This window comes from Pseudopipra pipra, chromosome 15 (genome assembly GCF_036250125.1).
Source record: "Pseudopipra pipra isolate bDixPip1 chromosome 15, bDixPip1.hap1, whole genome shotgun sequence".
NCBI classification, from domain to species: domain Eukaryota; kingdom Metazoa; phylum Chordata; class Aves; order Passeriformes; family Pipridae; genus Pseudopipra; species Pseudopipra pipra.
This window is the reverse complement of record NC_087563.1, coordinates 11,467,323-11,495,000: the sequence shown is the minus strand read 5'-3', so window position 1 is coordinate 11,495,000 and position 27,678 is coordinate 11,467,323. Positions and strand designations below refer to the sequence as shown.

At 38.1% G+C, this 27,678-nt stretch overlaps 1 protein-coding gene across 8 annotated transcripts in view; it reads right to left on the bottom strand.

Annotated features, from left to right (window-relative positions):
- The window catches only part of EBF1 (EBF transcription factor 1), a 274,047-nt gene that overhangs the window by 14,759 nt on the left and 231,610 nt on the right, over positions 1-27,678 (bottom strand). For all 8 annotated transcript variants that reach the window (XM_064671914.1, XM_064671916.1, XM_064671912.1 and 5 more), the window contains exon 11: positions 16,760-16,848. In XM_064671914.1, the coding sequence (XP_064527984.1) occupies positions 16,760-16,848 (89 nt within the window). The remainder of the gene's footprint in view (positions 1-16,759; positions 16,849-27,678) is intronic.

The following is a 27,678-nucleotide window of genomic DNA, read 5'->3' as shown; positions in this document are numbered from 1 at the left end:
GCACAGGTGTTTGACTTTGCAAACTAGGATTTATTTCGCTTCAGTCGAAATTGTTTGCACTATATATTTCACTGATGGAAAATTAGAATGTGATACAGAGCCCACAAACCGCTTTGGAATATTGTTAACCTAAGCTGTCATTATGCCAAATTACTAAAAAAAAAAGAAAGTTTAAATAGTCATTTCTGCTCTACCTGACTAATCATAGTTATTTATGTAATGCTGAGCTAAAAACCCTAGAATGCATCTAAAAAGAGACTGAAGACCATGTTAGAAAATGAGGTAATTACATAGAATCTTACAGCTGCTCTACCTAGTGTAAAATATATTCCAGTTCTTAAGCACTAGAAGTTCTTTAATGCCATATCATATTGCATGTAAATAAAACTAATTGTCATGATGGTTTATTGAAACCTGCTTGACAAGTAGCATTCAATTTTCTTAGCTAGTCAATGGTTATATTTTTTCAACATTTTCAGAGTCTGTAAATTTGAGTTTCATACTTTCTCTAACAATATTTTCACACAATAAAAGCATTTCTTGTTTATGACATTTTCAGATCACACAAAGTAGATGTTGCACAAAAAACCTCCTGTGTCAAATAATGGTCCCTCCTGTTCCAGAGCTGACGGTAGTTCTTATAGACACAAATTAGCTTTAAAAACACACAATAAGATGCTACCACAGACATGCTCAAGATATTAACTTCTTGTTTTCTGAATGCATTTTAAATCCTTTGCAGCTCTGCCTAAATTACAATAGAAGCCACTGTTACGACTCCACATACAAAGGAGCCCCAAAAGTCCTCTATAAGTTAGAGCAACAGACCTTGCAAGGTGCTTGGATTGCGGTGACCAGAAAATTGTTCTCACCTCCATGTCATTACGCTCACAGTGAAGCAGCCCCCGAGCATGTTTGTGTTCGGGATCTAATATATTGCCTTTCAATCAGAGCTGAGAGCCACTGAACACATAGACAGAACATGACGAGCAGGTCAGGAAAGCAATAAAGATTTTACAGAGCTGTCCAAGGTGCTAAATTTACTCAATAATGGGTTTGGCACCATAGTGTTAACCTCTCATTTACTACCAGTTTGAGGGACTAAATTGAAGTAGCTGACTTCATTTACCTTGAAATGTATATTTTATGACATTATGTAAGTAGATTGAAAGGGCACTGCAGTTTTAACAATTTAAAGGCTAGAGCATGTTTAAGATGAAGCTTGAATATTTATCGTATATTGCACTTAAACTATATTGTATATTAAAATGCATTGATTAAATTTGTAAAAGGTATTATAAAAAAGGACAGCTAGTATAAAAGATATATGTCTTTTAAAATCCAATTGATACTGCAAGTTACCACTGCAGTGGTGACAGATAAACAGATAGAGAGGTGGACAGAGCAGCAGACAGACATACTGAGAAGTGAGTGAAACTAACATTCTATAAAAAGAAATCTCTGCATAAGCTCAAGGTCTGCTATTCCAGATATTCTTTTGTTCACAGCAATTTTTCTTTGCCTTCCTCTCAGAAGCCTAGATTTTCATAGCAGTAAGTGGGCATCATGTAAGGTCCTTCCAAATGAATATGCAAGTGGAAATATTTTCTGAGAGAGACAGAGTTTGACTAAAGCTAATATCTAATTTATGGGGCCATTTGTCAAGGAAGATCCACTCTTCTATTAATGCTAAAAGTCTGACAGTTTTTGGTTTAGAATAAAGGACTTTGCAGCATTTAGTTAGAGCTAAAGTGAGGGTCTCCTTCTCTCACATTGTGTTTCAAATGAGCATTATTTTATTTCTGTAAAAACAACAACTGAGCAAATATTATTAAAAGGAAAAATTACTTTGGCAATTAAATGTGATGCATTAGAACACTGCAGTCCATGCAGCTACACACCAAAAATCCACAGATCATTTTTATTCCAAACTGAAGCTGATTTTCTATGGAGGGATTTTGACTTTTTTAATTTTTGAAACATGAATGCAATTAAATATTTTGATCAATTTTTTCTTCTGAACTTACTAAGGGGTGCTTACATAAGCTAAAAAGGGCCTGGATAGTGAAGTTTACTGCAACTTTGCCTATTTCAAAATCACTGTAGAAAAGTGATGATTTATAAAATCATATCAGAATGAGGCTTTTGAAGCACAATGACTGAAATTCAGACTGAATCCACTTCTGACTGAATGTACCTACAGCACCTTTGCATGTTTTGTTGGAGCCACGCATTCCCTTCAGGAGGAATTCATTAAGATCATGAAACTTGCATTGCGAGTTTTATCATGACAAACACACTTTGTGTTAGATTTAAAAGAGGGGGATATTTCTTCTGGTGACATCTGCTTACTTTGTTTTCAGAAACTAGTGAAAAAACCACACTCTGTGTCCCAAAAGGGCCATGAGTCTAGTGAGATAAGGGGTATCTAGAGCTACTGAGTTGTTTGGCTTAAGTAACTAAATTAGACAATGTTCAAGGTACTTGTTAAATCTAAATGAATTTTGTCAAGAAGAAGCTGACCACAACATATAATACTCATCAGCCACATATTGTATTATTGAGACCACCAAAGGATTTATGAACTTGTGGAGGGCGTGGAGGGGAAGCTGTTCTAGCATACTCTGAGGCATTTATCTTATGTGTTGTCTAGATATCATATCACCTTCTAATGCTCTTTAGCATTGTAATACAAGAGAGAGCTCATTCATCTTCTGAGAGGGTACTTAGGGATGATGATGTCATTCATACTTCCTTGACTCTTATGTCTGACCTCCTGGCTCTGCCTTCTAACTTCCTACTCTCATGGCTACTTGCAAGAAAAAAACACTTCTGCAGAGTCAAAATGCTCAACATCAGACTCCAGTTCACTTCTTCACCTTGGAAAGGTCACGTTCTGAAATTTCTAGTCAAAATTACAATAATTTCCACTCAGACTTTCCCTTTGGTTTTCAATGGGTGAAACTAAAAATGTGATAGTGAAGAATATGGGTTAGAACTAAGTTTTAAACTTATACTTAAAATTTGTGTATGTGTTATGTTTTAAAAGATAAAAATCATGAACACCTCTTTCAAGTGTAAAGGCAAATCCAACATTTTGGTAGAAAGACATTTAACAGGATTCCAAAGATCTAAAATGCCAGTCATCGAGCCAGCTATGCAAGAGTTTCAGCCTGTCCAGAACCTCCCATGTCTCCACATCAACACTGAGCACTGCATTATTGTATCATTTTCAGCAATTATAGTTTTATAAAGACTCGTAAAAGCCATTCAAAATGTAAAGATCCTCCATTTACTGTAAAACTGAAGGAACTATGCCAGCCTAATGGGAAGTATAAAACAACAGGGCCATTTCTCTAAAAAGGTATTTGTATTCACATAAAGATGAAAACTTCTCCAGCAAACAAACAACTGAATTGTTTCCATATATTATAATTGAATCATACCAAAGAAGTAAACACCATATAGGTATTACAAAGACAGGAAGGCAAAATGAGAGTGAAAGACAACCTACTTCATTTGAGGGGCAAAAAAACCCACCTTCAGCTTACCACTGCCTATAGGATGGCAGTACACTTAGTTCCTGCCACTGAATTTCACTGGCATTTTCCAGAAAACAAGTCTACAGTGGGAGCTAGAACCTTAGCCTTTCCAAGCCATTGTAGTCTCATCAGCCTCACCCAAAATGAAAATCACAGCCTAAATCTACAGCACTAAAAACAGTCATGCATAACCTTACCACCTGCTCCACAATGAGCCAACCTTATGAATAAAATATAGAAAGCCTCCATGAGGCAGCAGAAAGAACAAACACCGAAGTGCAAATGCAAGCACGAATCTTGCCATAAACATTGAGAATCAATGATTAAAACACCTCTTAACCACAAAGGTGATAAATGCATGGCAACAGGGGAAACACACCCCATCCAAAGTGTCTTCTTTGCAAATACTGCTGACAAAAGAAGGAACAAAATTATGATGATCACCTGTAAGTCTGCCCTTGCAAGTGTCCCATCTTACCACTATTGTCTTCCCATTAATATGGTGTACTTAAAAACTAAAAAAGGTATCAGCCTCCTTTCTTAACCCACACTACTCATGCTGATGGTCTTCATTTCCATAAGTGATGGGCACATAACAATGGCAACACAATTAGTAGCTAGCACAGATGTGTACTTCATCTAGATACAGAGTAGCATGGAATAAACCAGCATTAATATCATTGGTTTGGAACAACTCTTTGAATAAACCATCAGTTGAGAGTCTGGATGTTCCTACCATATTATCATCAACTGAAGCATCTGGCAAGTAATTTGGATAGTTTTGTTGCCAGAAGCTCTAGAGTTCTCTGCTAATGTCAGATCCCTAAGTTAAAGTGAGAAGAGCAGGTATGTGAGAGCAGATATGCAGAATTAAATCACTCTGCCAGGACATAAATCATCTCCTTTAGGGACAACAGTGACATCATGACTCACATCTGTGTCCTCTGACAGCTGCAGAACTTTGGTTCTCCTAAGTATGTTTACAGCATGTCTTGCCCCAATCCCTCAGTTTACCAAGAAAAGGCACTTACAGCTACTGGCAGGAACCCTTCAGAGCTGTCAAATTTTAACTCATGAGGCCAATCTACATTTCATGTACACAATGCAGGGCTGGTACATATTACTACATTGTACTCTTGTATCTACTCACAACCTACAACACCTCAGCTGAGAGTTGGTGGATGTCAGTCATATTTGGGACTCACTAACATTGCCATGAAGAAATGAACAACATGGTAATTCCCTGGCATCTCCTACAGCACTTCCCAGAGATTATCCTGCAAGCTCACACTGTGAGGATCTAAGGACAGATACCCTCAGTCTGAAACTTGAGAGATCACGAGAGGAAACACATTTTCCACACTCTACAAAAGGCTGCAGTATTTATCCCAGCATTTAAAGACCAGTTCTTCTGCATACTTTTCTTCAGTTATGCAATCCCATCATTCATACTATGATCAGTTTGTCATATCCAGTGAATCATTAGAAGCCAATATAAATGAAATATGAACCAGAGCACAAATAGGCAAGTCTACAAAAACTAAATTTGATATCTAACAGAAAATCCTTCACCCACTTCCTTTATAGAAATTCCTCCTTCCCACCAGGTTACAGTGACTCATACTATTCCTATCTATCTAGACTACCAAAAGATTATTCCCAATTTATCCATGAACATATAAGCAAGCAAATGACAATATTAGACTATGTTCTTCTATTTGATCTCAAAGTTTTGTCACAATGATCTGAAAGCACATTTTGCACTCTAAATTTTCCTTATGTGTCTCTTCTACCTTCAGCCCCTGGGCCATCTTGGACAGGAACCTCAGGCATTTATTTTTTAAAATTTACCCCAAACTATTTACCCCAGCACCTACAGTACTTTGAAGTAGATGTTCTTTACTGAGATTACGTTTTTAGGTTTGGGGATTTTTTTTTTTTTTGGTTTTACATATGTAAGATTTTCTGATAGTTCTTCCTCTTGCTAGTATTAACATTCCTATTTCTTGGAAAACAGCTGCAGATAAGAATTGTAAGGGAAAAAAAAGAGTTATTACTCAAAGTCTTCTCCTGACCATTTTATACCCATATATTTTTGGGAAATTGTCAACATCCCCTTATGGAAGAAGAATGTTTTGAATTATTTGAAGGGTCTGGTAAGTTTCAGGTAAACTTTGAAAGAATTTGGAAAAATGAACAGAGGCACTAAATTCTGCGACTGTCATTCAAAGATACTGCACAGGCTGTTTTGGAAGCTTTATTCTACAGACCATATTATTGTGCCCATTAGAAAAATTTCCTGAATATGACTGATTAAAAAAAGACTAAATGTGGCTTGTGTGTGGTACAATGTAGATATCAAAATATGGATCTGTATGAGTGAAAAACATTTAACTTGGCAAATAGAGAGGTTGAGATCTATTTTCTATGATTTGTATACGCAGAGACTTTCCAAACACAGGTGAACTTGTATCACTTTTAAATTTGTCTCACATTAGGTCAATTCTAGACTCTATCGTGTTGCATCATGATGATGATAATTCATTTGACTGCATTTAAATCTACAGAGAGATATAATTATGTTTGGTAGTGCAAAGCAAGAATTCCTTAAGAGTTAAATCAGAGGAACTATCTAGCAATTAAAGTGTAAATTGTAGATATGTATTTGGTCAATTTATTTTCAGAGTTGGCCTTTATTAATGCATTTACCCACATAAATATCTAAGTATGCCAAGTTATCTCTTTTCCGTAAAAGAAAAAAACCCAAGTGTCCAATCACATTCAGTTCAAGACCCACCCATGTTTTCTTCTAATGAAGGATAAAAAAACACCAACAAAGTAAACCAAACTAAACAAAACTTCCAGCTTATCATTAAGATCTGTGAAACTGTCACTTTTCTGGCTTCAGGTAGGAAGTGTGAGTAGTTAGAAATGGAGAGTTCAGATTACTTTTAATAGCAGGAGGAAAACTGAAAAAATAAGACATTGAAATTCTGACCTACAATGATATTCCACTACATTCTGTGGAGAGTGGACGCATAAAAATGTTGAAATAGAGATTGGAATAACGTTGGTAGGTTTTAGTATTACAGTTAAAACACTGCTCAGTCATAACCCCTACAAATGACTTTCACTTACATTTTATCATCGGTATAATTAAAAGAATTCTCTTGAAAGGGGCATTCTCGTTACAGCCAAGGACCACTTCAGACTCAATTGAAATGAAAAGACAGGCCAGAGATTAGGTGTAGATACCAAGTGGCAATTTCTAGGGAAGCATAAAATGCCAAGAGTGTAACAACCATATTTTATAACTGTGTGTTCAAAAGACTTACAGTATTTTATTGTACAAAGAAAACTTGGCTCAGAAAGATGACTTCAATGAAGTTACTCCGATCAGATATTCTAAAAAAATCTCAACTTTCTCATAAGAAACAAAAGATTTTTTGTTCCTGATACTGTTATTTTTAATTTACAGTCTTAATATTCCATGAAAATTATCCCAAGCAATTATAAATGTTGAATAACCATGTATTTAAGAAATTAAATTTATCCAACATTTCACAGGGTTAACACTATATTTCTGTGTACACCTCCACAATGTAAAAGCTGGCACAGCATTTTACGTGATCTAGGGTTTCTTTTTCCAGTGGTGAAGGAAAAGTATTACCCTTGTCACTACACCAACATATTTTAAAGAATCACTTCAAAATACTGATTTTTCAAAATAAATCAATATTTCAGTAACTTTTTTGATCATAGCAACCTCTTGGCTCTCATGCTGGTTTAAAGCCAAAAAAATGAAAGAAAATTCAGATTATAAAAATATTAGTATTAAATATTTCCTACTTATTAAAAATACTTTTACACACATTTTATTTCTCAGATGCTCACATTTGGAAAAAGTAAGCTTCTTTATTCTGCCAAATATTTGGACTTCAAGATGCTATGTCCAGGTGAAATTGTGAATCTAGCATTAAAGACACTTAGGTCATCCTAAAGAACAACATTAACAAACTCTAAAATTTCTGTATCTTGGATCACCCATAACATATGAACAAAAAATGGGTTACATATATGTGACACCACTTTAAAAAATGCTTCTATCTTTTTTTCATTCTCCTCTCAGCAGATGCATCATTTGTCATCTATAGTCACAAATATATTCCAAAATATTCTTTAAAATAAATCCCAAGTGCATATCTGTGTTTGTACAAGTAGGTTGAGATTGTGCTATTGTACTTCGAGGACATTTCAGTCCGGTTGAGTTATATCACCATAAGTTACATGATTGACTTTTACAACAGAAAGAAAAGGTTGTACTCAAACAACTGTTATTGCCTCAATGGGAAAAAAAAATCAATGAAAGTAAAATGAACAAGAGATTTTGTCCGAGTTGCAGTTAATGCTACTGAAGAGCTATGGATATTAAAAGGTCAACAAATAAATTAGTCCAAGTGTTATGAAATGAATGATTTGGCTTATAATTGTATTGAGTGCAAATTGTTCACTGCCTATTAGACCAGGTAATTTTTAACCATGGTGCCTCAATTACTGTTCCATAAGCAATAATATAGTTGTAAGAGCCACCAGTTCGATCGAGTGACCTACGAGACACACCAGGACAGCTGCCTTTGCTATGATGGATCGCTGAGCCTGATCTCCAAATGGTGCCAAACCTTCCCTTCCTCTGAGATCTCATAAAAGAAACATTACTGCTTGATTCATTTTACCAAAATGTTTGAGTTTTCTAGTGTCAGCAGCTGGGTATAGATTGTGAAGCTCTGTATTTCTTAGAAGAATTACGACAACAGGCATCCTATTGCTTCCAGCACTCTCTGCTAAATGGCATCATGATGGTTTGGAGGATGTTTTTTTCTGCCACTCAATTGGACTGTGTTGTGAGAAATACACGGCAATCATATTTTACATCACCACGTAAACCACCGCATAACACCTAAAACTAGGCTAGAAATGGAAACTGTAGGTGAGATTACAGACATTACTTCACACTTCTGCAATGCCCTCCGTTCAAAGATCTCAAAGCACCACTTTAATGGGAACAAATTAAACTTCACAACACACTTTCTAGGAAAATATTCTCTCTTCCCCATCTTCATCAGAGACAGCCTTAAAGTGTAGCTGTTTGGCTGAAGTTACAATGGTCTATGGTTACAACCAAGGCAAGTTTTGTAGGCTAAGGTAATATCTTTTATTAGAGAGACTGATACAGGCAAGAAAAGCTACAGTCAGCATGCAGGAAACAAGGATGGGCACCGAAAACCCTGTTTTATTCCAGTTATATCAGTTAGTCTAAGATATTAAAATTCCCTACAAATCCTGATAGTCTTAAAAAGGAAAAAGAAATCAATCTGATATTGCTTTCATGCTATGAGGTAACACCCATGGCAGCAGCTGTGTTTCCCCATTGCTCCTCAGGGCACGGTGTTCCCTGTGAGCCAGGGCTCAAAATATGGCAATAAAGGGCTCTCCAGGCTTCCCAGGACTGGGCCTTAAAGGATTGTAACTATGCAGTAACTACACAGATCTGCTCTCTGCCCATATATAAAATAAACTGAAGATGCAAATGTAATTCCTGAATTATCAAATAATCTGTGCAGGAGAAACCACAATAATAAAAGCCTAATTAGAATAGATTGTACCCCATACAACCAAATGCTGTTTATATTGTCACTCTGCTATATTTTTGATAAATCACTACATTCAAACAGTCTGTTGGGAGGGTGATTTTCCATTTCATCTCTCCATTGAGCAAAAATGTGCCATGTGACTGGAGTCTGAATTTCCATTTCACCAGCATACAGTTGAACTGAATATTATTTGGCACAATACAGTGTACAACTGAGCCACTAAATGGCTGATTTACTAAATTATTATTAGATGAGCTCTTGCTGTTCCAAGTGAAAGTGCAGTCACTGTCTCTCTTCATGGTGTGTTCAAATTGTTCTGTGTTTAAATATTCAGCATGAGGCTAATGTGAACTGATGAAGTGAGACTACAAACGCTCACTTTCGGTGCAGATAGGGAGACGGAGATGCAACATATCATGTGGCCTGCAGAGGTGAAAATGATTTATATTTAAGGGTGCTGCTGCCTATTTCCATTACTATACAATATTCTTAATTAGTTTTGTGCTTGATTCAGGAGTTTGGAAATGTAGCTAGAAAACAGCTCCAAAACTGAATTAGCTGTGTGGCTATGGAGGCATCAGAATCCTGGTGAGGTGGTACTTGAGCCTGGATCTCTGTCAATAAAGTGCATGAGCTGCCTCTGCAGTCTCATACTTTGTTACCTTTAATATTTGAGCTGTAACTTAAAAGTACTACCTATGATTCTGACCTGAGCATCAGAAATCCTAGAAATTGTAAAGGACTGACCACACTGTGTAATTCTATGACTTTCTGAGGTGAAGGGAGCTGGGGAAAAAGGAAAAATATATATATTTTTTTAAAATGTTTAAAAAAAAAGAAACAATTTCTTTACTGCCACCTGCTGGAGTTGACAATAACCCTTTGTCCCACTAAAAGAACAAGCAGCCTCACTCAGAGGACAGTTACCATGAGCATTTAAAATACTGTGATCCCAGACACTTACAGTAGATTAGAATTTTTTATTGGTGCTATGTTGCCATAACAACATAAAGACAGCAGATGACTTAAGCTAAGCTTGCAAAGCAAAAGGCTGCTCATCTGGCAGTTAAAATGAATACAGTTCACTTCACAAGTTCCCCATATGGACCCTTAGTGTATGGTAATGAGGATACCATATGGTGGGAGAAAATGCACAGAGAACAATTGTGCTCCACTGGATGAGTGAAGTGAGCGGGAAGTTATGAGGAAACACAGGAGAGAGATTTGTGTGTGTGCTCTCTAACTCAAGGGTTTCTTTCAGAGGGGGGTTCTCTCTCTTCTTAATCTTCTTCTTAATATATACATGCACAGAAATGACAGAGAAACATATTGTACATTTTTCAACATCATTCATCATAAACTGTCAGCTGTGTTTGTAAATCAGCTTGGTAAGATCTTAGAAATTTGTAATTCTTAAAAGGTAAAAGTGCTAAGTTTTTAGACAAAGTGCAGGAAAATTTAAGCACTTCTGACAAGTAGAAACATTAGTGGTAATCATTTTAAAAATGCTTACATCCTCTTGCCTGCATGTTTAGCTGTAAATAATGCCGCAATAAAAAAAAAAAGCTTTAGAAAGGGGAGGGGAGGATGAAATGGAATAAATATTTTTTATTTTATTTCCAAAAGGATAAAAAAGTAATAGATGATCAGAGCCATATGCGTGCAAAATTCTGCTGTAAATGTACATATGCTATACAGTACGCTGTACTAACCCAATCCTAAACCTGGTAAGACAGCTTGCTAAAGGCTGCAAAGTCAATTTTGTACTACACATGCTTCATAAAAGATGAATATAAATGCATTAGTTAGACACGGTGAGCTAAATTAGAAGGTCAGGCAGGGCTGGAAGGGCTGAAATATCACACAACCAATGACTGTAATTACTCTTTTTTAAGTCTATTAAGTGGTGTTGTTCTATCAAGGCTCAGGGGTATAGGACATGAAGTACAAGATAAAGTAATGTGTATTTATTACTCCCACGGGATCAATTTACCAGATATTTTCAGCTCCATGGAGCAAAATACACAAATGCAGCCTTTGTTACTTTCTTCAAACTGTGGCTTTTTCCTTCAAAAACTCTGGTCCTCAAAGGGACTGTGTTTACCTGTTTGGTGTCTTCCTGTTAATTGTTGTATTTAAAACCAACAAGTATAAGGATACAGGAACAGAGAAATGTGGGGATCCCTCTTACAGGATGTTCAAACAAGTGGTTTGAGTTGCTCGGATGGAATGTGCAGACCAGAAAACCCAGTCCCAGGCATGATTTTTACCCCAAGGCAAAGCAGAAATCGGGAATGGAGAACAGTGCAGAGCTCCTTGTCATCATGTTAGCCCTGATCTATTAAAAGTTTTGTCATAGATTCTAAATTACACCATCTGCTCATTTGCTGAGTAAATGCTGACCCACTTATAAAGAAAGCTCACTGAAATGCGTATGCACACTGTTGACCTTCAGAAAGGAAAGGGCTCCTTGCCAGCCATGTGTGTGTGGCTCTGCCCTTCAGCGAGATGTGGCTGTGGCTCTGTCCCTTATCTCCCTCATTTCAGACTCTTTGCAGATTCCCAGACACGCCTCTGACATCCACCATGCCATAAGAGTGATACTTTCAGTTACCTCAGCATTTCAGTCATCTTCTCAAGAGCTTTGAAACTCTCTCCTTAAACCTTTTCAATAGGATAAATAAAATACCAAACCCCAAAAAACCTACACAAGACCCTCAATCAACTAAATGCTCAAATTGTTAGGAAATTCAAAAAAAACCACAACTGTTAAGGATTCAACACCAACATTAACTCTGGTCTCACATTGTTATAAATTTTAGAGTGGAATGTAGAAACCTCCAAGCACATCCCATGCCCTCCATGCTGTACAGATGAACTTCAATAGCTCCTCTTCACATGCTCCCCTTCCCTGCCCATACTTAGTATAAAACTTTTCTAACAATTCTCCTGTTACACTGGGTGGGGATTAAAAAAAAAAAAAAGTGTTTTCTTAGCTGAAAATTACTAACTTGGGTTAAAATGCCCAGTATGTTGAGTTAGCAGATGGAGATCCTCTTTGGAATTTCCATTGGGTCTGTGTGAAGCAGCAAACCTGAGCTGCCTTGTCTTCATTGCTATTTTAACCTCCAGTAGCAAGCCTGGGCCAACCACCCACGTTTAGAGACAACCTTTATTTGCAATATAAACAATACCATGTCATGATGGATAAAGGGCAGATCTGTGGGATTTCATATGGAAAAAGACAACTGCTTTTGCCAGTCACTGATTCCTAATAACCACATGTCTTCTATTAGTGTCCTAAACGAGGAGGTGGAATATGTTTGGGGGGGGTTAATGACTGACCAAAGAAAAGGAGCAGAAGGGAAGAAGGATCCTGGTTACCTGCTCTCTCTGCTCAGCAGGGAGGCCCCTGTGCATTAGAGAGAGAGAGGCTCCACTTTCATCTACATGAAGAGAAACCAGAAGTAAAGGTCCCTTTCAGGAGGGATAAGGGGTGTCCTAGAAAGCACTGAAGCAACAGACTGGGAAGGGAGAGGATGTCAGATCACAGAGGGGGTCAATGCATGACTTGCTTCTGAAACACAAAGTGAACAATCTTGGTGCTTAATCTAAACACAAGTGATGAGTTGTAAGAGCGGTGAAAATGGCAAATAAAGTCTAGAAAATTGCATATAAAGAGGAATCGTTGCTATTAAATCATTTAGGATGGATGTGTTTCAAATCTAGCTCACAGTTGAAGCTGTTTTACAGCTATAGCTGCAGAGTTTTAACAAAAGTGCAGAATCGCAACATATTTGCCAGGGATTTATTTTAAGGATTGTAGGGTGGTTATATGAATGAACCTTAATAGACTCAACATGTTGTTGGGATCTGAACTCTTCAGTGATCTCCACTGCAGTTTTGTACACAAGAACCAACAACACATGTTCATTTGTGTGCACAAATGGGAACACATGAGATGGAAATGGTGCACACACATGTGCAGGGTTATTCCTCAGCTCCACAGGCAGGCTCTCTACAGACTGCTCCTACAGGATGATACACTTTCACAACATTAACATCATGGTATTCCTTTTCACTTCTCCCCAGAGATCTCTTGTTTCCTCTGATCTGCCTCCTGTCTGTATTAGAAAGGAAAGACTACACTGCCCAGCACACTCCTGGTACTTGATCTCACTCCAAGCTTTGGGTGCTAATCCCACTGCCTCTTGTCTCTCCTCTTGGTGTATATGCTTGTGCATGTGGGTGTGTATGTACAGACATGCACATCTGCTAGTGACATCCCTCCACTGGCTGCTTTCCCTGACCTTCTCTGTACAAGGGAACAGGATTCTGGCTCAGAGCTGGCTCCATAGCCCAGCTGCCAACATCAGCTCCCACTCTTCTCCAGAAACTATATATTTCAATTCCACTTTAAATACATTTCTACAACAACAGTCAGTCCAGCAGTTCAAAGACCCTGGTTCCCAGGTGCTCCCATTCTCCTCACTATGGGAGGACATTCTCCCCTGGAATTTGGCTACTGAAGTACTGAAAAGGAGAAAAAAAAATAAACCTGGCTTTTTTTCTTTGCCTGCTATCAGCAGATAGCCGGAACATTTAAAAAAAATTCATCCCAGGCATAAATAATGAGCACTTCTGAAAATATTGGTTCTAAACTAATAGAGATCAAACTTCTGAAATAGCCTCAATGGTTTTAGAAATGCTGTTAACTCATCAGCTCCGGAGGGCAGAGCATGTGCTAACACTCAGTTGATGGCCTCAACAGTTCTCCTTGACTGCAGGGATAAGTCACACTGCAAAACGCTCTGGATGGTCCATGGGAAGGACAACATGACCTTATGAACACAACAATTGTAACCATTTCTACTTCTTGAAAGATCTCTAATTCATCAGCAGTGTTTCAATGGACTAATGGCCACAAACCCTAGCAGCAATTAGAGAAATGTGTTTTGTTTTATTTATTTAATGCATAAGCACAAGCTTTTTAATGAACAGAAAGTGATGATGCACTGGCAGGACAGGAAAATGGAGGAAAGGGTATTGAAAGCTTTGAACACTGATCTCCTCTCTGCTGCTTCTCTCAAACATTTGCCCTCTCTGCCCGTGGTTCCACTGTGGAAGCCATATGGCTTCCAACACTCTTCTAAGTAGCCACTGAGAATTGTCTATAGTGGAATACTGCCAAAGCCCTTCCTGGTTTAATGACATGGGGAAGAGCACTGTGCTGTGCTCACCCAGCACAGACTCACTGCGTCCTTGATTGTGATCCTGGAGCCAGTGAGCAATGCTGGGAATTGAACCATCAGTACCTCAAATACAGAAGTCGACATGTGCCAAGCCCTGCTGCATTCAGCCTCTGTGCATGGCATATTAATGAGTCTTGAACTTGAGGTCCAACCTTCAAGCTTGCATAGAAGGAATTACCCAAAGACAAAAAAAAAAAGGTCCTCTCTTCATCCTGTTTCCCTCTAAGCTTGCACAGTGTTTCTTCACTGAGTTTGTTCAACCCTTAAGCAGTAACCTATTTTTGGCCATAATATCATACCTCTGCATACATAACCACAATTTCCCTTGATTTAAAGATTTGAAAAAATAGCTTAAAAGACAGTCCAAAGAAACACATTAAACCAAGAGGGTGTATAGGGGACAGATGACTCAGGACTAACCTTCATTCTCAAATATCCTAAAATACCTGCTAAATGTTGAAGCTGGGATACAGAGCTAGATGAAGCTCTCTTCTGCCTGCTTTTATGTCCCATGACACTGGGTAGTAGAAACATGTGGTAACAGTCTCATTCTAAATGGGAAAGAGGAGGGTGCTCAACCTGGTGGCTGCATTCCCATACCAGCACAGAGGAGCATTCCTAGGGACCCCATTGGTGCCAGGGGTGTCAGAAAGGGGGTCCAATACCTACAGAGGTTGGTGATGCACTACAACCCCCAGCTTCATAGCCCAACTTGGAACTGCTCAGTCTTATTTTATTTAAATTTCCTAATTTAAGTGAAAGCCATGGCCATCCACAAGTCAGCTGGAACGTCAGGTTCAGGAGTTTTGCAGCATTAATTTTGGGCCTTGCAAATACCTGGTGCATATTGAAGGCTGGCTTCTTCTTTTCTCAGAAACAATTTTTCTCCACAAGCACATTTGGCAGCAGATGCCCAATACAGATGAAAAAAAGCCCCTACAGAAGGATGCTCTCTTTCTTTGGAAAGGGTTGCACTTCTGGATGGAAATTTGACAAGCCATGAAAGCTGTGTCCTGCTGCAAATCTGTCCAAAAGTCAGGGAAAGGGACAGCTTGCAGAGGGTGAACAGAGCCAATGGAAAATGTAACTCTCCAGGACAGCATGTTTCTGTGGTGGTAAGAGGGAAGGACAACACACCAGTGACCCCAAAACCAGAGTCTGCAGCCTTCCTAGGCGAAGATAAAAGACCGAGCAAGCCTGGCCTGTAAAAAAGTCACTCACTGAATTTTACTTCTGTCAAGAAATTAAATAAATTAATTTACAGTGTTCATGAAATCTCACCTTTGAAACACTTCAGAAATTTAACTATTTTAAGCCTACAACAATCCCTGATGAAAACCTACGAACATGTCAGGAAGTTACAGAAGAAAGGTCACAAGTACTACCCAGTCACAAAGGCTATCCTGGACATGCATTAATTCAACAATTAATTTATGTGTCTCGGGTCTGCAAATTCACATCTTCCTTTCCATAGGGAGTGTTCTGCCTCCCCAGCTCGCTCAGTAACAGCCCTGATGTTAGAGCAGATCAAATACGTGGTGGCAGCCCCTCACAGACAGTGACTCCAGCTCAGAGTTCCTGTGGCAGCAAGCAACACTTTTTCAAATATCCCATCTCTTTCTCCAGTATTTCACAAAACTCACGGCAAATTCTTGCAAGGTAGCAAGAAGAGACCTGAGTGCAGTCCCAGACAGTGTTTTCACATATGTGAACTATGTTTTTTCTCTCACAGCTTTTACTTGACAGAAATCAACAAAAACCTCTCACTAATTTTCATGGGAACAAACATCACTTCACTACACAATGCTCTAATTATACTAGCAATCCTTAAATAAAACAGTATATATAACCATTATTATCCTAAACCAATACATGGTGCAGCAGCAATGGACACACATTCCCTCAAGATCCAAATAACTCGATTTTATCAATGGTGAAGTTCTCAGAATTATGCTGGCAAGTACTGCTGTGATACCAAAACCAAAAAGCATCATCCTCCTATGAATAAGCTGCTCAAGTCCCAAAAGAGTAACCAGAAATTTGTTCATTTTAAGTACTTTAGAACACAAGAAAGATTTGCTTTTAACGAAGGCAAGAGCTGTTGGAGTTAGCTGTGACTGAGAAGGTCACAGAAGTCTCCTAAGCCTGCAGTGGAAGTTGCTGATTGGGCTTTCTTGGTCATGCCTCTGTTTCAGCTTATCTGGGTTGGGTACCAAACCAGGACCATCACGTTTATAGAGTCTTGCACTTTCAGACAAAAACATGCAGTAACCATCTTTACCATATTTAATAAAACAATAAACTTTGTGCTGACCTTTGGCAAGCGTTCGGGGTCACCAGGGTGCCGGGGGATAACCTTCTGTAACCTTTGGAAACCATAGTCAATGGTGGGTTCGTTCAGAGCTGAAACAACAACAAACAACATCGTGATGTGACAAAGGCATCGCTGGGCTGTGACAATGGGCAAAGGCATCGAGAGACCAAGGAAGGACAACAGCACAATCCCCTTTTACTGAAATCAGCACACACTGTGACATTTTGGTTCAAGCACTATTTGAGGTTGTTTCTGGGGCTTTCATTCAAACAGCAAACCAAACCTTACCACTTCAGTTCCTACAACAAGGTTGCTGGAAAAATTTGGGAATGTTGCACACATCTTCCAAATAGGAAGCAATTATTTTGTCTGAAAGGTACAACAAAATTAATTTGATAAATACTTTACATCCCATGTTTCGTGTTGGGTTTTTCCTCCTTATATATTATGAGGAAGGTCCTTTGTGACTGGAAGACCAAAGTAGTAACTATTCAGGAGCCTTTCTTGTTCCAGACTTGATTATCCATATAATATGCTCCATGTGCAATGTTCACAGATGATTTTGTTGTAAAATACATGCATTTATCTTGGCAGAAGTTTTATTTTTTACTCATCAACACTGACTTCAGCAGCCCAGGCTCCAATCTGCACTAAACTGATCCAAAAGATTTAATGAATTAAAAAAAAAATAAAAATCTATATTTTTACTTCATCTTTCTCTAGTCTTTGCCCGATAAAATGGAGGATAGGAATAGTGGAAGTGGAACACTGCATTAATGGAAGCTCTGATTGTGTCAAACCTTTAAGCACATGCTTATCTGTAAGCACATACTTAAACCCATTTGCTTTCAACAAAGCAAATTTGAGCATATTATGTTTTTTATATGATTGCCTATAATTACAGGGGACTGCATTGAATGACCTTCTAGCTATATTTCCAGTCATATGATCACTTTAAAACTCAGATGTTAGTGAGACTTCAACATGTGCTTAAAATTTCCTAAGTGCTTTGGTGAACTGGAACAACAGTCAAGCATTCTTGAGCATCTCTAAACAACAGTGCATCTTGACTCTCCCATGCCAATAGAGATGGTGAAATTTTCCACAGCAATTTATTTGCAATTTTTTGAGTTAAATGGAAAAAAACCCCAACAATTCCAATCTGGATTTTTAAATTTTCAGCCTTTTTTTGGCAGAAAAAAAAAATTGTTTTTGCATTTTTTGAGTCACTTTAAAGTTTTTCTTATTGTCTTAGCTTATCAACTGCAAGCGCGATTATTTCTTGCACAAGATCCACTTACTAATTTATGAATATATCTTACACCTTTATGAAGGTCTTATTATGAACTTTATTATGTGGCTAGAATGATGCTATTAGAGTATTGCAAAGAGATTTAGCATCAAACTATATATCCCAGCCTCACTTCTGCAAGCACCCTCATGTGGCTCAGTGTTGCTTATCCCACAGCAAGTTACACAGCTCCATCACACTGATCAACATGGCACAACCTGTCCATACTTCCACATTTTAAGTGAATAGATCATTTTTTTGTACTCCTAAAATTAAAGATCTCCATGTGATCATGAAACTAATATATAATCCCTGGCTTGTTTTTAATTAATTGGTGTGCCATAACAAGCCCACAAAACAATCCCTTTAAATTATTACTTTTTTCAAACCACATTTCTACAGCAAATGGTCCTACTGGTAACCAAAGGGCCAGATTTTTATCTCCTTCTGGACCTTCAGTACATCCCACCCCCATAAGCAAATCCAGCAATGCTACTGCAAATTGAGGCAGAGCAATGTGGTGTAGGGGGATGTGGACCTGCCCGACAGTGCTGAACCACAACTGTGTGGCTGATGGGGACTGGCTGGAGAGGAACGTGGTCCAGCAGAACCTCAGCATTCCTCAAATATCAGAAAGGAATCTTCTGATCATATCCCAAAATTACTCTTGCAATATTATGGTAACACCAGATGAGAAGTCCTTCAGGATTCTACTTTCTGAGCTTTTCATTACCCCAGAGGTCATGGCATCCCTCTAGTCTCCTTGTTTGGCTGGAGTTTTTCAATGCATTTCCTTTCATTGGAAATATCTGAATCTGATATTTTATTTATATTCAGGTTATCATATGGAAGGGGTAAGAATAAGGCTTTTCCCCTGCTCTTTCCAGTTTTGGGATGGTTGGGCCTTTTTTCCACGATTCCTTTCACACCTTGACCTCTCTGTTGCATAGTTTTGCAGAAAATATCAGTTTACAGTACCTTGGTTTGCAAGCCCCTGGTTTCATTACCTTCAAGTTACTTACAAGGCTTCTTGTGGATATGCTTAGTTTAAACCATCTTCAAGTTTTACAATAAATTAACACTATTTATATTTATTATCAAAATAACTGTTCACTGATAAGATAAAAAAAACCCCTACAGTTCAAATTTACATTTCTTCTGCAAATATGTTCAAAGATTTTTAGTGTGGTTCTGCCAAATGTGTTTCTTCTCTAATTCAGTCTAGTTTATGGCCATTTTCCCTTTAGATCCTTTGGGAAAGTAGTTACTAAATTCTGCAGTATTATAAATGGAGGCCAGTTCTGAAATCCCCCCCGAGTTAGCAGTCATTTTCTCATATCTTCCCACACATTCAACACATTTGAAATCCACAGAGTATTTCCTCTGAGTATTTTCTGAACTAAATGACCAAAAAAAATGTTAACTTTATGGTCCAATCTCACAAGGCATCACACATCCTATGAGAGATAGTGAAAACTTTTTGCTTCAAATAGCTTCAGCTTTAGCTGAACATTGGAGAGAGGCTGCACACAGCAATCTGCAGGATTGGGTCCTAAACTGTGGTTGTTAAATATCAGTTATTACTCTATAACCGTTCAACCCTTTCAATATTAGATAAATAGGGAAAAAAAAAAAAAAAGAAAATCTTTAGTTGCCTGAGCATGTAACCACAGACTGGACAATATCAGTCCTCCATTCCTTGTTCATTTACAACCCAAGTCAAAAGTAACTAGTCATCCCTCAAAGAAACAGATCTGTTTACATACTTAACCCCACCTTCTGCTCTAAAGCCACACCAGTTTTGTGTCAGGAGCTGGCAAAACTCCAAAGCAAAGGGGATATTCTGATCTCCAAGCATTGCAGAAGAGCCAGAGCTCAGGCCACGGTCAGTGGCAGCTGATGGCCAAGGTCAGACAGCAGCTTCCTCCAGGGCTTTCCTCTGCCCCAGTACCTGTGACTGTTGAAGCCCATTCATAACAACACATTTCCCAGTGCTCTAATTCAAATAATGGGTTTTTTCCCCATGATTAGAAAAAAAGAATCGATAAGGAATACAAACTCTCTATTTGTGTTCTTGACATCCGTACATTAAAAACAAGCTAACACATATGGTACTTAAAATGCATTCCCTTTACCCTATATTTTAAAAGTACTATTGAAAGTACTACTAACTTTAAAAAACTATGCTAAATTCAAATAGGTCCCAAGGCTAATGGAAGCAATTTGTATACCAACCCAAACTGACTGGCCCACTTTTCAAAATACAGGTATGATAATCTTGTGGTTTTAAAAGGACATTTAAATTGAAAGACTGTGAATTTAGTACATAATTATACCAATAGAACCCTTTAACTTGTCAACTTGTAAATCTAAAAGGCTATCAATCATTTCTAAAGAGGAAATAAACCTTAAAATTCTTTGATTGACAGTGCTTACTTTTTATGTGGAAAAAAAAAAAGGAGTAAAGTGGCCAGAAATCCATTTACAAAAGTACATTGTTTTACATAGGTGAGTAAAAAGCCAATAATTACACCTCCAAAAGACATATAAATCAAGGTAAGTACTTTTCCCTCACTTACATATTTTAAGTTGCAGTAAACTTCAGGTAACTTTTTATTAAAATACTTTTCGAAATGCAAAGCTTATTGAAGCCATTAATAGAGTAGCATTTTCATTTAAGCTAATATAATCATTTTTGCAAATACAAGATTTAAGCCATTTTTCTCCTTCCAAACAATAAACTTTCAGCCTGTCTCTTGTGTGAATTAACTAAAATTACACCCAGGTGTACAAAATCTGTCTATCTATCCTAGTGTATGAGTTAAGGCACAATATTTATTATTCTTACCATTTTATGAATTACTTCTTAAACCCTTGAGGAAGAACTTTCTTTCAAATTAGACTCTAACAGAATAAGCCATGAAGCTCTTTATTCAGCAAGTCTAAAGCCATAACTCATAAAATCTAAGGCTTTTAATCAAGAAAATGCACAATGTCAAAGGAAATAAGGATGTGTACATTATATTCATCTTTTCAAAGTCCAAATTATTTTTCAACAAAAATGCTGCTTATGCCTGTGAGAAAAAATGTTCCCATCATAACCACAATTTCAAATTCTTCACAAATAATTTTAATAACCACACGTAGATAATACACTATCTTTTAAAAGTCTCTTTTTTTTTAACTAGTCAGTGGAGAGCTTTTTTTAATATTTCACGTAATGAATTCCTACTGTGTCAATAAAGCTTTGGTCGTTAATTGAATGACTGTCTGATGTATCTGAGAGAGGAATTTGTTTCTCTGGCCATGCTGCCAACTTACAGCAGAATGATCGACACTTAATATCAGCAATTAAAAGGACCTGTTCAAATATCATATGGAATTCGTAGCTTGGGGTAGTGTAGGAGAACTCTTCACCAAGGAAAACTCATTCAGCCAATACAGAGAGTAATTGAATTAGACACATTTTAACATTATTATTCAAAGAAAAATAAACACACGCTACATAGAAGCATTATGGAAATATTCAGAATGTAAAACATATCCAGTTAATTTGTTTCCCATGCATTCATGGTTTCATTTATTCCTTTTATTTTTCAGTCCTTGTTTCTTTTTCATTCTATTTGACCCAGAACCAATGAGAAAGCAGCACTTAGACCTATGAACTTCCCTTATGCTTTTCTAGTGGAAAAGGCTGCAAGGAGCAGGAAAGGACTCTAAGGGCTCAAGTAACCAAAACCAAAAAAAGGTTGAAGACTACAAACAAATTTGCCTCTGGTCCACAGGTCTGACCGTCCCTATCTCTGAGGAGAAATCTGGTCTTGATTGTTTAAAGTGAAACACTCAGGGGAAGGCTGTACACACTGCTGAGAAATAGTAGAATGGGGTTCGAGCAACTACTCCAACTGAGAGTAGTCACAAAAAAGTTGTGGCTTTCAGCTCCTCACTGTTACCGAGCACGGATTCTCTGAAGGATGGAAGCAGGAGCTCCTGCCTCTTGCTGAGGCAAGATGTTGCCACAGAGCTGATCCGGGGTGTTTGCCTTCACTAACATATAGAGCTTCTGTTTCCAAGCTCTGGGTGATTTCTTCTACAAGCCCCTGACTCTTACAAAATAAAACATTGCCTCTAGAAGATGGGAATAGGACAGGAGAGACCATAGTAATGTCAAACTTCAGGTGCTAAAATGCCTTGCTAACGCCCTGCATTACAGCAATGATAACGAAAGATGTTACAAAGCAATATCTTGACACATCAGGCTGTAAGCAAACCCTACCCACCAACTCTTATGCATAGTGGCCTCTTTATTGCTGGTCTACAAATACACCAAAAAAAACCCCACTTCAAAACCCCATCATCAAATGAAAAAAAGTCTGTTTTGCAAATCTCTCAAAAGAAAAAGACTTTTCCTTTGCTAATTAAAGCTCCTTAAATGAAAACATGCAAGCATTTGAGCTAGTTGTTGTTGTTGTTGTTGTGAATTTGGCTTGCTTTTTTTAAAGTTTTCTTTCCACTGACTTTCCCTGGAGTGTTTATTCCCACAAGTGATGGAAAACGGAAGCGGGTGGGACAGCGAGAGCCTGCACAGAAAGGTCTGAGCTAGAAAGGCCCTTCCAAGGCTGACCCAGAATTTCCTTGCTTTTCTGATCTCACTTTAATCCCTCACTTAAAAATGCTCTTGTGCATTGAATTTCCATTTTTAAAATAAAACTGTGACATTGTGTCATTTTTTTTAAATTAGAAATAGGGATATCTGAAAAAATGTAATTCCTACATTTTATTGCCATTCAATGGCCCAACAGACACCACATGCATGTGTCAAGGAATAAGAAAAATGAAGAGCTGAGTCAAATGACAAATCTAACACATAGATCTCCTGAGTTTCCCTAGTGACTGCTCTTTACTTGAACTAAAAATGCAATAGGCCAGTGTTTGAGGCAGCTCCACTGTGTTCATCAGTGTTATTACAAACATGATAGACAGCATGATATTTTCTTCCTGAAAACAATTTTTCTTCAGCAACTAAGAACCAGAGGATTTATTCCCTTCCCACCCAGCCCACTCTCTGCCACCAGTGGAGGTGCTGAAGATTCAAGGAATGCATGTCTTGAGCCCTAATTTTTTATGAAAGCTTCAGTATGAAATTACTAGATTTGCCTAGCAAGAATCATATATTGGTTTCTCAAAACACATTAACTCAGAATGGTCACTCTTAGCAACCTGCAATCTAGCTTGGAAAAAAAAAAGTCAAACTATTTGTGAGCTTCACAGTTTCTTCTTCCTCTGACTGCACTGACCTCTTGTCTAATGGGGAAGATTTGGCCTTAAGGGAGTCTGAAACAGAGTCCAGTTTCAGGCACTGGAATTTAAACATACCAATTTCACAACAGGCTGGTAGAATTCACTGGGGATATGTATACAGAGGGACAGAAGGAAATTAATGCATGTTGGTTACTTCATCATTTAACCTACTTGTCTAGGTTAATTGATGCACCTTTGGCTGTTATTATAAATGGCAAAGAAGAGCATTTACACGTGAATATTTTCCAATTTTTCAGACACATTCTGGTACTGCATAAGAACATGCAGCAAAATATTTACTGAAAATGGCTGGCTCTCAATGGCTTGCCCCTTCATTTAAATAAATAAAAATATGTGTACACATACACACAAGCACAAAAATGTATCCAAGCCAAGATTTAAAATAATGGGTGCATAAGGTTAGCTATAAGACCTATATTTAGACCTACTTTAAAACATTTTGAAAAGAAAGACACTGCATTTATTTTTAAACTTTGGCTCAGAAACAGATGCAGAGATGTACCATAGAGAGTGTGGGAGATGCTAAACTGTCACCTCATGTAACCTTTCCTTTCATTCTCTACAATACATATTTTCAAGATTTTTCCTTTGCATGGACTCCTCAAATTCTACAATGTAGGGGCAGACACCTTTAAAATTGTCATAGGGATAATTTTGTATTATATACAGGAAGTTTTTTCTTTTTGTCACCCTTCACAAACTCCTTTGGGGTAGACAGCATTGAAAACCACTGTTGAAACATGTTTTCATGCAGAAATATTTCCTTTTGAGTAATGCCTCTCTTGCTTTTAACCTTGTTATTTCTCATCTTCGCTTCAGATTATTAAAAAAATAATTATTACCAAGGGATGCATAAAGAAAAACTCAGTGTCCTGCCTGAATGCCAAAGGCATTCCTATCAGAAAGCATCTTAGTCTAAATTTGGCTGTTTCTCAGAATTGTAGACTTCTGACGTGCAAGTGCACTATGGTCAAAGTAAAAAGAATCTTCAAGAGAGAAAACTGGAAAAACACCAGCTATCACATGCAAAATCTTTGAAAATGAGATTCACAGAGAAACACAAGTAGAGATGAATCATAAAAATGAGATGAACTATGCCTAGCTGTAATGAACATTATAGGTGTGGTGCTCCTGGAAGGGACTGACCTGCTGTGAGGTTTAATTTAGGTCTTTAACCCCTCTCCGTAACTAAGGTTAAATCCCTTGAGAAAACAATAGTTTCCAAACATATTTATTTCTAAATATTAACTTAGATTTGTCTACATGAAATTGTGATAAGGCTACTCACTCGAAAGCAAACGGACCATTTTGAACATACTCTTGATGGTGCAGCAAATAGTTTAAAATTAAAACAGTTGGGTTTGTTCTTTGCTAGTTTGTAACATTTAAATAGAAATGTATAATTTGAGAGCTCTCACAAGTCTCTGATTTTAGCAGCAGATATATCACCTGCTTCTATAATTGTTCAGGGTTGGGGTTTTTTTGCAAAAATTTTGACAATAACTGTTATCAAGGGTAAAAAAAAAAATAGTACCAGCCTGTCTGATAAACATGTTTCCCTGCCCTCACACCCCAGTGAGCACTGTGACACTATACTTTTATCATCTAGTGTGTGCTCAGAATGAGCTTAGAACAGCAATTGCCAGGAATAGGCAGGCGATAAACTGCATTGATTTAACACATCTTGTTTTCAATCATGCTCGGATTTTCTGAGCACGCATTTTTCCTGTACTTCAGCTTGTAGCTTTTATCTGACGAGCTGATCCCTTTTCACTGGAAAATGAAAAGGTCGCACAATAAGACACGGTTTACTGGAACTTGAGCACGCACCAGGGAAAGTATTTTAGATAAATACTGTCAGACATAGTGGAGCTGAATTTCAACAACACAATTGCTAAACAACAATACTTATTACTCTCTAGAACAAGCCTACAAGCAACTTACAGCTCACAGCAGGGGAGATCTCAGAGTTAGGCTCAATAGTTAAAGAAATCTTATTCAAGCCTGTTTAAAGATGCAGCATTGCTTTTGCCTTACATGCACCAACTAGCTATACCTCAGGACCAAGCTAAATGCCCCCTCAGATGCTTTAATAGGCAACTTATAAATAAAGGAAAACCACATCAATGACTTTTCTTATTCTTTTGTCTTTTTTTTGGCAGAAAGGTGATTGACTACATGCTTGATTTAATTTAATCAAATGGAGTACAGGGTGGTGGTAAAAATAAAATTATCCAAATGTGAAAGTAATTTAACTGAAACTAATTCATTAACCAAGGTGAGCTTCTGAGGAGGTCAGTAAACAAACAAGGAGTAATATGGCATGAACCATCTACCAATGGCCAAGGTACAGTAGGCTCATAAGAATAATTCATTTCCCTCCTCCCTCTGAGGTGACTGCAATGATCTTGACCAATATAGCACTGAAAGCAAAATATCCTCAATTATTCCTACAAGAAGGGGTAAAGAAAATTTACAAGATACCCTTTACTGCACTGATTACACCCAAGAAAAGATCTCACCAAGTCAACATGCAATCTGACTTCATTTTCTTCCTCAGCCTAAGTTGACTAACACCCTTCTCCCCATGAGGGCTCTCTCAGAACTCATTTACAGGTACTTCTGCACCACTGTCAAAAAGCATGTAAGCACTCTTACACAGCAAAAGTACTGCAAACAGGTGAAAAGTCCTTCCTGCCTTTTCTCTTCTCCGTGGTATATCTGGTGACCAGTGACAGGACCCAAGAGAATGGCCTGAAGTTGTGTCAGGGGAGGTTCAGGTTGGATATTAGAAAAAGGTTCTTCACCCAGAATGTGGTTGGGCACTGGAACAGGGAAGTGGTCACAGCACCAAGACTGACAGAGCTCAAGAAGTGTTTGGACAATACTCTCGGGCACATGGCTGGTCCTATGCAGGGCCAGGAGTTGGACTCAATGATCCTTGTGGGTCCCTTCCTACTCAGCATATTCTGTGATTCTGTGATCATTCATCACTTTTGCTTACAATTATATACTTTTGCTTACAATCTCTGGAAGATGGGGGTAGGAAACTCCAGCCTGTGATCCAATCTGCACTTCTGGAGAAAGCAGCCATGCCCTCCAGGCAGCCAATCACCAAGACACAGCTGCTGGCTCAGCTTAGCTATACAAGTAATGAGACACAGGGATACCACCTGTTCTTTAGGAAAGTTGCAATACAGAGGGAAGTCCCAAAATCAGAGCATCATCCCCACAAACCTCCTTCCCATTTATCTATCAGCAACATCAGTGCAAAAGAGGTGCAAAATATTTCTGTTTTCTTCACTCCTCCTGAATGTGCTTATTAGTCATTTGGGTCCACCATAAACTCATCTGAAATTCACTTCGTCCAAGATCCTGAACCAGTTTAAAGCAGAATCATTGTGGCAATTTTAGTGAAACTATACTGCTACTGACTGGAGCTTAGTTAGCCTATTGCATATACACATCAGATAGCCAAGTCTCCAGCTCTAGTCAGATTCATCCATCTTTTTCAGATATTATGCTCACATTGTAAGTCTTACAGAAAGAATATGGTAAATATTATTTAAATCACATTTTGAATTATAATTTTAAATAGGCAAGTCACAAGCAAAGGAATAGACCTCAAGAAAAATATAAAGTAAAATCCAACTTTGCATGCAATGCCATTTTACAATCAGCCTCATGAGCCTGACTGCGAGAGAACTCACACAAGCATTGATTTCTTCCTCTCACCTGGCAAGTTTTTTTTTTGCTAGACGAGTTAAGTTGAAAATCCGTGCTGCATTTTAGGGTTATCTCATGCAACACGGGCAGAATTCTGATATGTCTTCTCCATTAAGTGCTCATAATCCCAGAAATGAAAGTAACTCATTTCTTCCCAGGGTGCCTGTTAACTGAGAAACTCATCTTAATTGAATGCACAGATCAGTTAACCATCTTCAGATTCGCAAGCCATTAGTGCCCCATTTGCACAGCAGCTCTGCTGGCAGGTCTCCTCCCAGCCCCGCGCTCAGGGGGGATCGGAGGTTCAGCGAAGGAGGGGAGGTGCTGGAGGGGACGAGCAAAGCACCGTCAAGGGCTTATGCTCATTACAAAATGAGTGCTCTGGGGCTGAACAGGCTTTTGCTAAATTATCGGCGGTAGATCACCTTGCCAGTCAATTACAGGGGAATCAACAAATACTGCAGCTCTGCCCCCAAATACGAGTTAAATAGCCTTGGAACACGCCTACAGAGAGATCACTAACATGGAATCTGGAGCCTCACAGGCGTAAGAGAAGAGGAATTAAAAATAATTGCTTATA